This window comes from Podarcis bocagei, assembly GCF_964188305.1.
Source record: "Podarcis bocagei genome assembly, chromosome: 5".
NCBI lineage: Eukaryota > Metazoa > Chordata > Lepidosauria > Squamata > Lacertidae > Podarcis > Podarcis bocagei.
In genome coordinates, this window is record NC_138129.1 from 7,348,045 (window position 1) to 7,363,867 (window position 15,823).

Below are 15,823 nucleotides of genomic sequence, written 5' to 3' on the forward strand. Positions count from 1 at the left end.
AGGGATGTAAATTGGAGGGAAGCAGTTTGGGGCTAAACATCAGGGGAACTTTTCTAACGGAAAGAGCTGGACTCCTAATGGCCAAAGCAGTGGCACAGGCTGCCTCAGGACTGGGTATTTAAGCAGAGAACCGGTGCTCATCTGCCGCAGAGATTGTAGTTGCATCTTGTGTTGCAAATCCTGCTCTGGCTGAATTTGTTTTATTCCATTTGCCACGACTCGATGTTTTTATGCTTCTGTTTATTTTTCATATTTGCTGGAATGATTTACTCATATGATAAAATAGAGGCTCGTTAGCCACCCTGGATCATGGTTGCAGGTCCTGAACTGAAGGGGCAGCATGTCCATGCATTTCCAATTAAATAAAAAATAAATATCCTCTTCCAGCTTCGCAGTTCTGCAAGCGCACGGCCCGGTGATTGTGGTTAATAAGAATTCGTGGGCCAGACTTTCGGCAGACAGTCCTGATTTTTTTGGAGCTGTTTAGGGAGGGTCCATCTGTTGTCCTCTCGCTGGCTCCAGACAGACAAGAGGAATTCCGTTCAGGATGTGGCAGGATGGGACAGGCTGAGAGAGGGCAGGCAGGCAGGTGTGTGAAGTGCAGAACAAAGGGGAAAGGGGATAGAGAATCCCTTGGGTGTGTATGTGTGTGAAGACAGAAACTTTGGATAAGGGATGACTGCCTGCCCCCATGAGCAGCCCCCATTACCTGCCCTGCCCAGCGTTTTTAAATACCGTATTTTTCGCCCCATAGGACGCACCGGCCCATAGGACGCATCAAGTTTTTTTGGGGGGGAAATAAAGAAAAAAAATTTTATTTCCCCCCCAGGCACTTGTGGGGCAGGCAGCGGGGAGAAGCGCTCTTCTCCCCGTCTCCCACCTTCAGATCAGGTCCGGGGACAGCGGGGAGATGCGCTGCGTCTCCCTGCTGTCCCCGGAGTGGTGGGGCAGGCAGCGGGGAGAAGCACTCTTCTCCCCGCCGCCCGCCTTGAGATCAGGTCCGGGGACAGCCTAGAGACGCGCTGCATCTCCCTGCTGTCCCCGGAGTGGTGGGGCAGGCAGCGGGGAGAAGCGCTCTTCTCCCCGCCGCCCGCCTTGAGATCAAGTCCGGGGACAGCAGGGAGACGCGCTGCGTCTCCCCTGCTGTCCCCGGAGTGGTGGGGCAGGCAGCGGGGAGAAGCGCTTTTCTCCCCGCCGTCAGCCTCCAAACCACTTCGGGAGACAGCGGGATGGCAGCGTTCCGCCTCCCTCTGTCCCCCAACCTTGTGGGGCTGGCACTGGGGCTCTCCTGAAGCCTGGAGAGCGAGAGGGGTCGTGCGCACCAACCCCTCTCGCTCTCCAGGCTTCAGTGAAAGCCTGCATTCGCCCCATAGGACACACCATTTCCCCTTCATTTTTGGAGGGGAAAAAGTGCGTCCTATAGGGCGAAAAATACGGTAGGTATCCTGGCCACCAAATCTTGCAGATCCAATTCAAGCTTCATATAGTACAGGCTTCCTCAAACTTGGCCCTCCAGATGTTTTTGGCCTACAACTCCCATGATCCCTAGCTAGCAGGACCAGTGGCCAGGGATGATGGGAATTGTAGTCTCAAAATATCTGGAGGGCCGAGTTTGAGGAAGCCTGATACAGTGGTACCTCAGGTTAAGAACTTAATTCGTTCCGGAGGTCTGTTCTTAACCTGAAACTGTTCCTAACCTGAAGCACCACTTTAGATAATGGGGCCTCCTGCTGTCGCCGCGCCGCTGGATCACAATCTGTTCTCATCCTGAAGCAAAGTTCTTAACCCGAGGTAATATTTCTGGGTTAGTGGAGTCTGTAATCTGAAGCGTCTGTAACCTGAGGCACCACTGTATTAAGGCCGTGCTCATGGAAGACAATCTTACTCGGCTATGAGCGATTGCCAAAGAAGATGAAGTTAAGAGCCTGCTGGACTGAACCAGTGGTCCATCCATTCCAGCATCCCATTTTCACAGTGGCCAATCAGATTCCTGTGTGGAATCTGCAAGCAGGGTTTGAGCATGAGGACATTTTTCTTCTTTTTTTAAAAAGTAATATTTATTAAAATTTTACAAACAATAAAGAGTTTCAAAGTTTATACATAAAAAATAAGAACAAAGAATAACCCTAATAAAAGAAAAAAGAGCTACAAGTATACAAAAACAAAACATGTGAAAAATGCAAAATAGAAAACAGTTAAAAAGAAGAAAAAGAAAGAAAGAAATCAATATTTTCATATCTTATACTTCATTTACTAGTTTCCTGACCTCCTCACACCTCCCTTTTTGTATTCCAGTTCAGATATTTAGTTCAGCAAGTCCTTACCCTCTATCATTTATCCTTGCTCAACATCTTAACCTATTATAAATATATATTTTCCACCATTATCAATCCATATTTACATACTCTTGTTAATCTTTTTACCAATACCGCTTGTTTTCAATCCAACATCTCTTTAGCATTCATTAATTTTACAGTATTTCTGCAAATAGTCTTTAATTTTTTTCCAATCTTCTTCCACCACCTCTTCTCCCTGATCTCGGATTCTTTTTTTTTTTAATAATTTTTTTTATTGATTTTACAAAGTTTTTAAAACAATACAAACATATAAAAAGACATACACACATGTATAGTTTCATAACCTTTTTTTTCGTAAGCCATGTTTCTCAGACTCCCCCATACCTCCCCTTTCTGCATCCCAATGTCCAAAAGTTTTTAGCAACTCTAAATATTTCTGTCAGTCCTCTGTCCTCTTAATCTTTCCTTTAGTCTAGTCTTGTATCGCTGTAACCCTTTCTTACTCAAAACCTCGACATTCTAACATTCAACAAGTTTATAGTAGTCCTTAAGGTAGATTTTAAATTTCTTCCATTCTTCTTCCGCCGTCTCCTTTCCCTGGTCGCGGATTCTGCCAGTCATCTCGGCTAATGTCATATAGTCCATCACTTTCATCTGCCATTCTTCCAGGGTGGGTAGATCTTGTGTCTTCCAATACTTTGCGATGAGTATTCTTGCTGCTGTTGTAGCATACATAAAGAAAGTTCTGTCCTTCTTTGACACCAATTGGCTGACAATGCCCAAGAGAAAGGCCTCTGGTTTTTTAGGGAAAGTGCATTTAAGTACCTTTTTCATTTCATTATATATCATTTCCCAGAAAGCCTTAATCTTCGGGCATGTCCACCAAAGGTGATAGAAAGTACCTTCAGTTTCTTTACATTTCCAACACTTATTATCAGGCAAATGGTAAATTTTTGCTAGCTTGACTGGGGTCATGTACCACCTGTAAATCATTTTCATAATATTTTCCTTTAAGGCATTACATGCCGTAAATTTGATACCGGTGTTCCACAACCATTCCCAGTCAGCAAACATAATGTTATGACCAATATCCTGTGCCCACTTAATCATAGCCGATTTAACTGTTTCGTCTTGTGTGTTCCATTTCAGCAGCAAATTATACATTCTTGACAAGTTCTTAGTATTGGATTCTAACAGTTCAGTCTCTAATTTTGATTTTTCCACCTGAAAGCCAATTTTCCTGTCCTGTTTAAAAACCTCCATTATTTGGAAATATTGAAGCCAGTCTTGTAATTTAGATTTCAATTTCTCATGACTCTGTAATTTCAATTCATCTCCATCCTGTTCCAGAATTTCCCAATACTTTGGCCAAATATTGAGTTTCTTCAATGCCTTAGCCTCCAAGGGTGACAACCATCTAGGGGTTTTGTTTTCCAACAAATCTTTGTATCTTATCCAAACATTAAACAATGCTTTTCTGACAATATGGTTTTTAAAGGCCCTATGCACCTTGATTTTGTCATACCATAAATATGCATGCCAACCAAATGCATTATTAAACCCTTCCAAATCCAGCATGTCTGTGTTCTCGAGGAGCATCCACTCTTTCAGCCAGCAAAACGCAGCTGCTTCATAGTACAATTTTAAATCCGGCAGGGCAAATCCCCCTCTTTCTTTAGCATCTGTTAGTATCTTGAATTTAATTCTGGGCTTTTTGCCCTGCCAGACAAATTTCGAAATATCCTTCTGCCACCTCTTGAAACAGTCCATCTTGTCAAGAATCTGTAAGGTTTGAAACAAAAATAACATTCTAGGCAATACATTCATCTTAATAACTGCAATTCGGCCTAACATTGACAGTTTCAAATTTGACCATATTTCCAGATCTTTTTTAATTTCTAACCAGCATTTTTCATAGTTGTCCTTATACAAATTCAAATTTTTAGATGTCAAATAAACCCCTAGGTATTTCACCTTCTTGACCACTGTCAAACCTGTCTCTTCTTGAAATTTCTCCTTCTCCATGACTGTTAAATTTTTTTCTAAGACTTTAGTTTTTTGTTTGTTCAGTTTGAGTCCAGCTACCTGGCCAAATTGTTGAATTATCTCCAACACCCTTTTCGTACTAGTGTTTGGCTCTTGTAGGGTCAATACTAAGTCATCTGCGAATGCCCTTAACTTATAATGTTTAGCTCCGACCTGTACACCTTTAACCTGCTGGTCATTTCTAATCATATTCAGCAACACCTCCAGGACAGAAATAAAGAGCAATGGGGAAATTGGGCATCCCTGTCGTGTTCCTTTTTCTATCTTAAGTTCCTCAGTTATCACATTATTTACAATCAGCTTGGCTTTTTGTTCAGAGTATATCGCACCCATACCATTCTCAAATCCTTGGCCTACCCCCATCCCATGAAGATTCTTTTTCATAAAACTCCAAGAAATATTGTCAAAGGCTTTCTCCGCGTCCACAAAGATCAGCACTGCTTTAGTGTTTATTTTCACCTCTAGCAATTCCAAAATGTCTATTATATTCCTTACATTGTCTGATAGGTGCCTTTTTGGGAGAAAGCCTGCTTGATCCCTATGAATCTTCTCCATCAACACTCTTTTAAATCTTTTTGCCAAAATGTCTGCAAAAATTTTGTAATCCACATTAAGTAATGATATTGGGCGGTAGTTCTTAAGTTGAGTCTTTTCAGTCTCTGTCTTTGGTATGAGTGAAATATACGCTTCTTTCCACGATTCTGGTGCCTTTTCCCCCTCTAAAATCTCGTTACAGACTTCCTTTAACGGATAAACCAACCACTCCTTCAAAGATTTGTAATATCTGGAAGTCAGTCCATCTGGCCCTGGAGATTTGCCCAGTTGCATGTCTTGAATGGCACCCTCTATCTCTTGTTCTGTTATTCTCTGGTTTAAATCCACCTTGCTTTGATGAGAGATTTTTTGTAATCCATATTTATTAAGGAATTTATCTATATCCTCTTCATTTTGTGGCCCTTGAGAATAAAGTTTTTTAAAATAACTCAAAAAGCAGTTTCTAATCTCATTGGGTTTAGATATGTTCTTTCCATCCACTTCTAGACTTGTAACTGTATTTAGCTTCTGCCTTTTCTTCAATTGCCATGCCAGAAGTTTACCACATTTGTCTGCCGATTCGAATGCCTTTTGTTTCATTTGCTTTATTTTCCACTCAATCTCTTGATTCATCAATTCCATATATTGTGTTTGGTATAACTTAATCTCTCTCAAAATCTCCTGGGACTTCGGTTTTGATCTTATTTTTTTCTCTCCTTCTTTTATCTTTTCCAAAATCTTTTCCTTCTTCTCATTCTGCTTTCTCTTTTTGATTGAATTTTGTTGAATCAAAAATCCTCGCATCACAGCTTTACTTGCGTCCCAGATCACTCTTTTTTCCACATCGGCCTTTAGGTTTATTTCAAAATAGTCCTTTAAAGTTTTTTGGGCCTTCATGTGGATCTCTTTATCTCAAAACAGGGTGTCATTCATCCTCCATCTGAATTGACCAGTTGTTGTAAGTTTCATTTCCATCTTCAAGGCGTTATGGTCGGAGCAGGTTTTTGGGCAGATTTCTATTTTCTTGATCTTTGGAGCCATCCCACTAGTAATCCAAATTTGGTCGATTCTGGTCCAGGTCATCATTGCTTGGGAGAAAAAGGTTCCCTCTCTCTCCAGAGGGTTCCTTGTTCTCCATATGTCTATTAGGTCCATATTTTCCGTCATCTCAAAAAAGGTTTTCGGAAGTCTCCCTTCCTTGGAGATTGTCAGTCTTTGTGCCTTATCCATATTTGTAGAGACTACACCATTCATGTCTCCCATGATTATCAGGTTATAATCCAGATAGGCCGTCAAAGTTTCATGGAGTTTCTTGAAAAATTCCGCTTTGCCTTCGTTTGGTGCGTAAATTCCAACTATTAGATATTTTTCTCCTTGTACTTGTATTTCCACTGCCAGGTATCTTCCTTGTTCATCTTTAAACATCATTTTTGGGGCCCATTTTTCTTTTACATAAATCACGACTCCTCTTTTCTTAACTTTATCCGTGATCTCGGATTCTGCCAGTCATTTCTGCCAATTCCATGTAGTCCATCACCTTCATCTGCCATTCTTCCAGAGTGGGTAGATCTTGTGTCTTCCAATACTTTGCGAAGAGTATTCTTGCTGCTGTTATGGCGTACATAAAGAAAGTTCTATCCTTCTTTGGCACCAATTGGCTGACCATGCCCAGGAGAAAGGCCTCTGGTTTCTTCAAGAAGGTATATTTAAATACCTTTTTCATTTCGTTATATATCATCTCCCAGAAAGCCCTTATCCTTGGGCACGTGAGCATGAGGACATTTTTCTATGGTTTCCAGCAACTGGCATTCAGAACTGGCATTCTGTGGAGTCAGAGCAGAGTCGTCATGGCTAGCAGCCACCAATAGTCCTCTCCTCTGTGAATTTGCCTCATCCTCTTTTAAAGCCACCCATGTTGGCAGCCCTCACTGCTTCTTGTGGGTGTGAGTTCCACAGTCTCTCTGGCTTAACAGGCTTATTAACAGGGTTTTATACAGCTCCCTTGCAGGGCTCTTAATCCAGGCCTGCGGCAGGTTGCCTCCTAGACCAAAGGGAAGGCCGAGAGAGAGTGGGGGAGCTACACAGTTCATGAGGGACGTGGGTGGCACTGTGGTCTAAACCACAGAGCCTAGGGCTTGCCAATCAGAAGATCGGCGGTTTGAATCCCCGTGATGGGGTGAGCTCCCATTGCTCGGTCCCTGCTCCTGCCAACCTAGCAGTTCAAAAGCATGTCAAAGTGCAAGTAGATAAATAGGTACTGCTCCGGCGGGAAGGGAAACGGCGTTTCCGTGCGCTGCTCTGGTTCGCCAGAAGCGGCTTAGTCATGCTGGCCACATGACCTGGAAGCTGTACGCCGGCTCCCTCGGCCAGTAAAGCGAGATGAGCACCGCAATTCCAGAGTTTTCCGCGACTAGACCTAATGGTCAGGGGTCCCTTTACCTTTACACAGTTCACACTGTGCCTGAACAAGGAGCATGTAGAGGTCAAAACAAAATTTTAAAAATGGTATCTGAAGAAGTGTGCATGCACAGAAAAGCTCATACCAATAACAAACTTAGTTGGTCTCTAAGGTGCTACTGGAATGAATTTTATTATTTTGTTTTTACTATGGCAGACCAACACTGTTACCTATCTGCATGTAGAGGTCTACGTCCTTGCCTCCTGCAATGGCACTTTCTATTCCTACCCACCAGGCATGGATCAACAAAAGTGTTAGTTGATATGTTTGTTCTCTTTCTTCCCAGGACAGCCATCAGCCAGATATGAAGACCAGCGACTGTGGGTTATTAGGTGTAACTTGTAATCTATCCTCCTGGTCTCTGACCACTATGGTCCTGTGTACCTGAAGGAGCGTCTCCATCCCCATTGTTCTGCCCGGACACTGAGGTCCAGTGCCAAGGGCTTTCTGGCAGTTCCCTCATTGTGAGAAGTGAGGCTACTGGGAACCAGGCAGAGGGCCTTCTCGGTAGTGGCACCCACCCTGTGGAACACCCTCCCATCAGATGTCAAGGGAATAAGCAGCGATCCTATTTTTAAAAGACACCTGAAGGAATGTTTCAGGAAGTTTTTAATATTTAATGCTGTATTGTTTTTGACACTCGATTGGGAGCCGCCCAGAGTGGCTGGGGAAACTCAGCCAGATGGGCGAGGTATACATAATAAATTATTATTATTATTATTATTATTATTATTATTATTATTATTATTATTATTATTCGGCTGGGCTGTCTTGTGCTCAAGTGAAGGGTTTTTATTTTGTTGTTGTTTGATTTTTCTGCCCTCTTTCAACACAATACTTTTTGATATTTGCATAAACATGTAATCCAATAAACACGTGTCCTCAACTGGCAAAATAGAGATATAGCTATGTGACATAGGTTGAAGGGTGAAGCTGTCTATTCTGGTTTCTGATATTTCAGTTCATTTTCCCACAGCTGTTTGCTTTCCCCCTTTTTAAAGTTCCTCCTGAAAAAAATCACCAGCAATCTAGTGCAAATTTCTCTTCATATACACTTTTTTTTTGCATGCAATTTTGTCAAATATACCAGTTTTGGCAAAGCGATTTCTCCCAATATAATGCATTTTTGTAGTTTCTTTTCATTAATATGTATGGTTTTTTTAATGCACACCTGATCCTAGTATTTTGCCTTTTTGCACACCTTATTTGGCCAGAAAGCTGCCTTGCAGAATTCAGAGCAGTGCGAATTTTAGAAGGATAGCTGTATTTAGATACCTCCCTGCCAATTTAGATACAGTGACTGAACTGGAGGCCCCTCGACTGACTTCAGGTCCAGTGTTGGACCATTTCGATCGGATACTCCCTACTGATGTGGATAGATTCCTCCAAGTTGGTAGGCCCACCACCTGCCTCCTTGATCCGTGCCCGTCTTGGCTGATTAGGGAGTGTCCAGATGTTGCGCGGACCCCCCTGGTTGAAATTATCAATTTGTCCCTTGACACGGGGACATTCCCAGGGGAACTGAAGGAAGCAGTGGTGCGTCCACTCTTAAAGAAAGCTTCATTAGATCCCTTAGACCTATCCAATTACCGCCCAGTTTCAAATCTTCCATACCTGGGTAAGGTAATTGAGAGAGCGGTTGCTGAACAGCTTGGTAGGTTTCTGGAGGAAACATCGGCATTAGATCCATTTCAGTCCGGTTTCCGTCCTGGTTTTGGGACGGAGACGGCTCTGGTTGCCCTAACAGATGATATCCGTAGACAACTGGATCGAGGCGGGTCAGGACTGCTGATCCTTTTAGATTTGTCAGCAGCCTTTGACATGGTCGATCATGATCTTCTGGACCATCGCCTTGCAGACGTGGGGATACAGGGCATAGCCCGTAACTGGTTGTGCTCTTTTATCTCTGGTCGGGGACAGAGGGTGGCACTAGGGAGGGAAATGTCGTCACGCCACTCCTTGGTGTGTGGAGTGCCGCAGGGCGCAATTCTCTCCCCAATGCTTTTTAACATCTTTATGCGCCCCCTTGCCCAGATTATCCGGAGCTTTGGGCTGGGCTGTCATCAATATGCTGATGACACTCAGCTCTATCTACTGATGGATGGCCACACCAACTCGGCCCCTTACACACTGACCAGATGCTTGGAAGCTGTGGCTGGATGGTTTCGTGGGAGCCGATTGAAACTAAATCCTTCGAAGACAGAGGTCCTATGGCTAGGTCGGGATAGCATGGGGATGAGGGACCAACTCCCTTCTCTTGTGGGGGCCCAATTAGTGCCATTGCCTTCCGTTAAGAGTTTGGGTGTAATCCTTGACGCCTCCCTTTCCATGGAGGCGCAAGTCACAGCAACAGCCAAGGCGACATTTTTCCACCTTCGCCGCATCAAGCAGTTGGTCCCTTACCTTTCCCGCCCCGACCTGGCCACAGTGATCCATGCGACAGTCATCTCCAGGCTTGACTACTGTAACTCGCTCTACGCGGGGCTGCCCTTGAAGCTGTCCCAGAAACTCCAGCGGGTACAGAATGCTGCAGCGAGGCTCCTCACAGCGTCTCTGCCATGGGAGCATATTCATCCAGTGCTTTTCAAGCTGCACTGGCTCCCGGTGGAGTACAGGGTCAGATTTAAGGTGCTGCTTTTGACCTTTAAAGCCCTTCACGGCCTAGGACCCTCGTACCTACGGGACCGCCTCGCCTGGTATGCCCCACGGAGAGCCTCAAGGTCCATAAATAACAACACCCTAGTGGTCCCAGGCCCTAAGGAAGTTAGATTGGCTTCAACCAGAGCCAGGGCCTTTTCAGCACTGGCCCCAACTTGGTGGAACGCTCTGTCTCATGAGACCAGGGCCCTGCAGGATCTGATCTCTTTCCGCAGGGCCTGTAAGACAGAGTTGTTCCGCCTGGCCTTTGGATTGGAGCCAATTTGATTCCCTCCGCCCCCTTTTTCTTTTTTCTTTTCCTTCTCCTGCAATGAGGCTCCATTTTAATATTTTAATGTTCCATTATTTTAATGTTGTATTTTATTTTTGTTTTTAAGTTGTAATCACTCATCTTGTTTTTATTATTGCTTGTAAGCCGCTCTGAGCCCGGCCTTGGCTGGGGAGGGCGGGGTATAAATAAAAAATTATTATTATTATTATTATTATTATTATTATTATTATTATTATTATTATTATTATTTCAAGATGTGCACTATTTTGGAAAGCGTGGGTTTTATGGGTTTGGCTTTGAATTTCTCCCGCATCCCACACAGGGTGAAGAAAAGTGTGAAAAGACATAGCATCCTAGTGTAAGGGATTCCACAGCGGACTCTTGACCTACAGCATGGACCTCTGCTTAAAACCTCCCAGAGAGGAAAGTCCATCGCCTCTCGTGGGAGTCTTTTCCACTGCCAAACAGCTAGTACTGTCAGAAAGTTCTTCCTGATGTTTAGTCGGAATCTCTTTCCTTGTAACTTGAAGCCATGGGTTGAAGTCGTACCCCCAGGAGCAGGAGAAAGCAAGCTTGCTCCCTCTTCCATGTGACACCCCTGACCAGCCGTGTCTCTACAGCATTTGAGACACGGGTCTTTCTGATCTCTGCTGGGCAGCCTTGAGCATCACATCGGGGGCCTTTCGCATGTAAAACAATGTGCTATAGGTACCAATTCCATTCTAGTTGGGGTGAGCCAGTGTGGTGTATTGGTTAAGAGCGGGGAACTGGGTTCGCTTCCCTGCTCCTCCACATGCGGCTGCTGGGTGACCTTGGGCTAGTCATACTTCTCTGAAGTCTCTCAGTCTCACTCACCTCACAGAGTGTTTGTTGTCGGGGAGGAAGGGAAAGGAGAATTTTAGCCACTTTGAGAATCCTTAAAGGTAAAGGGACCCCTGACCATTAGGTCCAGTCGTGGCTGACTCTGGGGTTGCGGCGCTCATCTTGCTTTATTGGCCGAGGGAGCCAGCGTACAGCTTCCGGGTCATGTGGCCAGAATGACTAAGCCGCTTCTGGTGAACCAGAGCAGCGCATGGAAATGACGTTTACCTTCCCGCCGGAGCAGTACCTATTTATCTACTTGCACTTTGACGTGCTTTTGAACTGCTAGGTTAGCAGGAGCAAGGACAGAGCAAAGGGAGCTCACCCCGTCGTGGGGATTCGAACCACCAACCTTCTGATCGGCAAGCCCTAGGCTCTGTGGTTTAACCCACAGCGCCACCCGCATCCCTTTGAGACTCCTTAGGGTAGTGATAAAGCAGGATATCAAATCCAAACTCTTCTTCTTCCTCTGACGCACCACCTCAGTACCCTCTGGTACTCTCCATATACCACACAGACTCCTGAGGTTCGCTCCCCCTAGGCCTCCCCATGGCATTGCATCCCCCCCCCCCCGTTGCCTCCTTCCTCGAAAGGAGACGGGATTGTTTTTCAAGAGAACGATGCTTTTTTCTTTTCCCTAAGTGGAGGAGTCAGCGCTGGTGTTCCTTTGTCAGGCTCTGCACAGCATTTTACGCTGACAATTAACAAAACAAACACAGGCCGCTCTCGGGTCTGTTTGCGATTATTTGCCTTAACGATTCCCCAGCCTCGCTCTCGGGCCTTCTCTCATGCGTGGCCCTGTGCCAAGCGGGGGGGGGGGGGCGCCGTTGTCAAGTACGTCTTCCAGAAGCTCTTCTGCTTTTTGGTGGTGGCTTCTGGCTCCACGAAGAGGACCTGGAACGTCCCGGCATCTCCCAGAGCGCTGACAGGGCGCCGACGCGTCCTCAGGCCAGTCCCCGGGGTGCCTCGCGAGTGTGGGAAGCTTCGCTCCCTCGCAAAGACCTCCTCACTCATGCGACGAAGCACCACATGCCGAATTTTCAATATCCACAACACACTGCGCCCAACTCTCCTCACCCTCTGATGCATATACAGTGGATGCTTGGGTTGCGGACGTGATCGGTGCGGGGGGCACGTTCGCAACCTGCAGTGTTCGCAACCCGCAACCCGTGTGTCTGCGCATGCGCAGATTGCGATTCAGCGCTTCTGTGCATGCTCAAGTAACCCGGTCCAGCACAACCCGAAATCGCACATCCCAAAGCATCTGTAACCCGAGGTATGACTATGTGTATGTTGGCATCCGTCTGTCTTGAGATACAGTGGAGTATGCCTCCAGGGGTGAAGTCAAACCGCTGCATTTGTAACACCAAAGTGAGCTCCCTGGGGCACGAGTCTGGGCTGTGTGGGTGGAAGTCCTGGTCTGCCCAGGTGACAGGACTCTCAGCCTCTCTGATGTGGTCCAAGGCTCTCTCTTGTCCCACCACCAACCATGCCTCTGATGTTGATGGAATGAGAGAAAGTGCTTAACACCTGGTCAGGTGTGTGTGTGTATGTGTGTATGCAATTTCAAGTCCAATACAGTAAAAATGTCCATGAAAAATGTCTGCGGTAACTAAAAGTTGCCCACCCGTATCTGCTACCAATCCCTGGCCTAGTAATTTTATCTAGACCAAGAGAAGGCGAGGCCAAAACAACTCATCTTGGAGCTGCTAAAATGGTCAGGGGAAATCAACCTAGATGCCCCAGCAGCTGACAACTCTGTGCTACTGTTTAGTATAGTGATTTAATTCACCGAAATTGTAAATGCTTGCATGCATTACTATGTGTTTGAATCTGATGGGTTGGTAGCTGAATTCTAGAGCGTTCTCTAGCAGTTCTTATGTGATTGGCTAACACTGGTCACATGAGAAGTGTTTAGTGAAGGAGAGACTCCATTTTTATGTGAAGCAAGATGACTGTGTTTTAGAATCCACTGTGAACACTGCTAAGTTGAATAGAGCGTTGGAGCGCTTATTCTCTGCTTGGAAGAAAAGAGAGCTAAGCTGCAGGAGAAGGTGAAAGCAGAAATATTTCATAGGAGCTGCACGGCATGGCCTAACTGAGATGCAGAAAACTGAGTGCTGAGCTCTGGAAAGAAAGGAAAATGCAGTTGTTTTGGAAGTTAGAAGAAGAGACTGTAAACCCATGCTTGGAGAAGCATGTGACTGTAAATATTATGTTGTAATTCATCTATAAGTTTCTGCAAGTAAAGTTTTTGAATGTTAAAGTCTGGACAGTGATTTAATCTCCAAAGAAAGGTGCCAGTCATATATATGGTTTGAGCTTCTTAGGTTCATTTTTGCTGCCCTCACTTCAACAGTTACCTCTGTGTTTGGGTCAATTGTCCCATCTGCCTCCAAGCAGGTGGTCCTCCTTCAAATCTTCCAGCCCCGACAGCACGGCACTCCAGGAAAACCATGACAAATGTTATTCTCCCACTCAGTGATACCCTGCTGTTTTATTTCTGCTTTGAAGGCACAAGCAGACAGACCCTCAAGCTTTGTCCTTCAGGGGCACCAGGAGCTCCTCTCTAGCCTGCTCAACACTCGAGTTCTCCGTTGTCTCTTGGATCTTGAAGTAAAGAGCGTCGTCAAAGCAGACTTGGTCAGGCGGCTGTGCTAAAAAAGGCAGTTTCAAAACCAACCCAGTGAAGTAGCCACCTACAAGGGACACAAATATGGAGACACCGAGACCTGCAGCCTGGTGGAGAGCTTGCTGCGTGGCGCTTCTTCCCACGTTCTGCCCCACCAAGGTTGCCTCCAGGGTGACGTTCCGTGGCAGGAGGCCACGCTGAGGGAAGACGTGGCGAAGGCGAGGTCCGTAGGCCTCATCCGGCACCAACAAGATGGCTACAATTCCGCCCATGGCGCCAATGATGCCTGGTAAGCCGTGAAGGTTGTGGATTCCACACTGGTCCTGGAGGCGAACTCTAGTGGCCAAGAATGGTGACATGTACTTGAACCCAAGGATGCAGGCTAGCGAGGAAACAATTCCCAGGGCAAATGCCCCAGCTGGTGAAATGACCATGTCTGCTACCGCACCAATGGCCACACCTCCGGCCAAGGTGGCGTTCTGCAGGTGGCACAGGTTCAGTTTCCCCTTCTCCTCCAGGAGGCTGGAGGTGGCAAAGGAGGTCAGGGCGCTGGCACTGAGAGTAAGCCACGTGTGAAGCACAGCCCTGTGCTGGGCATCTCCTTGTTGTGCAAGGACAGCCACGAAACTGGGCCAGAACACCCAAAGAAACATGGTCCCCACCAAGGACAGAAGGTCGGAGATGTAAGATGGAGTCTCCATTGGGTGCCCCAGCTGCAATCCCGGCCGGTAGAGAGCGATGGAAGTGCCCAGCCCGAAATAGCAAGCAAAGACGTGGAGGGTTATGGTTCCTCCGACATCCACTGCCTGGAAATAACTCACGATGAGCCACTCGCAGGCCACGTAGAGAGGGATTTCGCACAAGCTCATGAGAAGAAGCTGGATGGGGCTTGTTCGACCCAGGATAGCCCCAGCAGAGATGAGGACCGTCACGGCTGCAAACTCGGCCGTGAGGATGTTGTAGAGGCCGAGGTGGACTCTCCCATGTTGGCCGTAGTGTACGAAGCCCTGGACGACCAGGGCCCACTGGGTGGAGAAGTTGGCCAGCAGGAAGTTGCAGGCCACGGCGCTAACTCCGTAGCCCTTCATGAAAGCCAGCAGCAAACCCAACCCCACCAACAGCATCAGCTGGATGTCCTGGAAGAGGGGGAAAATGGCGTAGACCTGGTTGGCGGATGGGTCAGCCTCAGCAGGCTGGCTGGCGGCGTCCGTGTGCTCATCGTATGTCACAAAGAGGGCGAAGATCACCAGCACAGCTCCCTGGAAGAGGAACAGCAAGGCAGGCAACCGACAGCGGAGGCTGGTGGAGAACACTTTGGACATCTTCCAGCAGGAGACGCCAAGAAGATCCTGCAGAAAGGGGAACGCAAAACCACAAGGTCAGCCAGTTCAATGGCAAGCGCTGTAGTCAGAAGTAATTAAAAATGCCTGCCATATTCTTGTTGGCTTCAGATAATAACAATAATAATAATAAATTTTATTTATACCCCACCCTCCCTCGCCACTGCTGGGCTCAGGGCAGCTAACACCAATAAAATCACAGTAAAAACATAATGGGGGGGGGGACCAATTTAAAATACAGGTTAAAATGTAATTTAAAATGCAGCCTCATTTTAAAAGTAGCCAATAGATCAAGACCATAAGGGGAGGGAAACATAAGGGTCCAAAATGACTCCCAGGCTGCGCACCTTATTTCGGACTCACAGCTGTCCATGGAGGTGCAGGTCAATTCTGTGTACAGGGCAAACCAGAGCAGTGCACGGAAACGCCGTTTACCTTCCCGCCGGAGCGGTACCTATTTATCTACTTGCACTTTGACGTGCTTTCGAACTGCTAGGTTGGCAGGAGCAGGGACCGAGCAACGGGAGCTCACCCCGTCATGGGGATTCGAACCGCCGACCTTCTGATTGGCAAGTTCTAGGCTCAGTGGTTTAACCCACAGAGCCACCCGCGTCCCTGCGATGATGATGATGATGATATTTATTACTGGTCTTTCTTTGCCACTTAGGGACCTGCATCACAGCCCCACTGCTAAACTGGAAATAGCACTACACAACACAATAGGAT

General features: G+C 46.4%; 1 protein-coding gene across 1 annotated transcript; it reads right to left on the reverse strand.

Moving 5' to 3' along the window:
* Window positions 1–13,313: 13,313 nt before the first annotated feature.
* Window positions 13,314–15,127, reverse strand: LOC308588121 (ammonium transporter Rh type A-like). Its single transcript, XM_081196418.1, has one exon. The coding sequence runs from the start codon at window positions 15,077–15,079 to the stop codon at window positions 13,658–13,660; it is 1,422 nt and encodes a 473-aa protein (XP_081052544.1). The 5' UTR covers window positions 15,080–15,127; the 3' UTR covers window positions 13,314–13,657.
* Window positions 15,128–15,823: the final 696 nt, after the last annotated feature.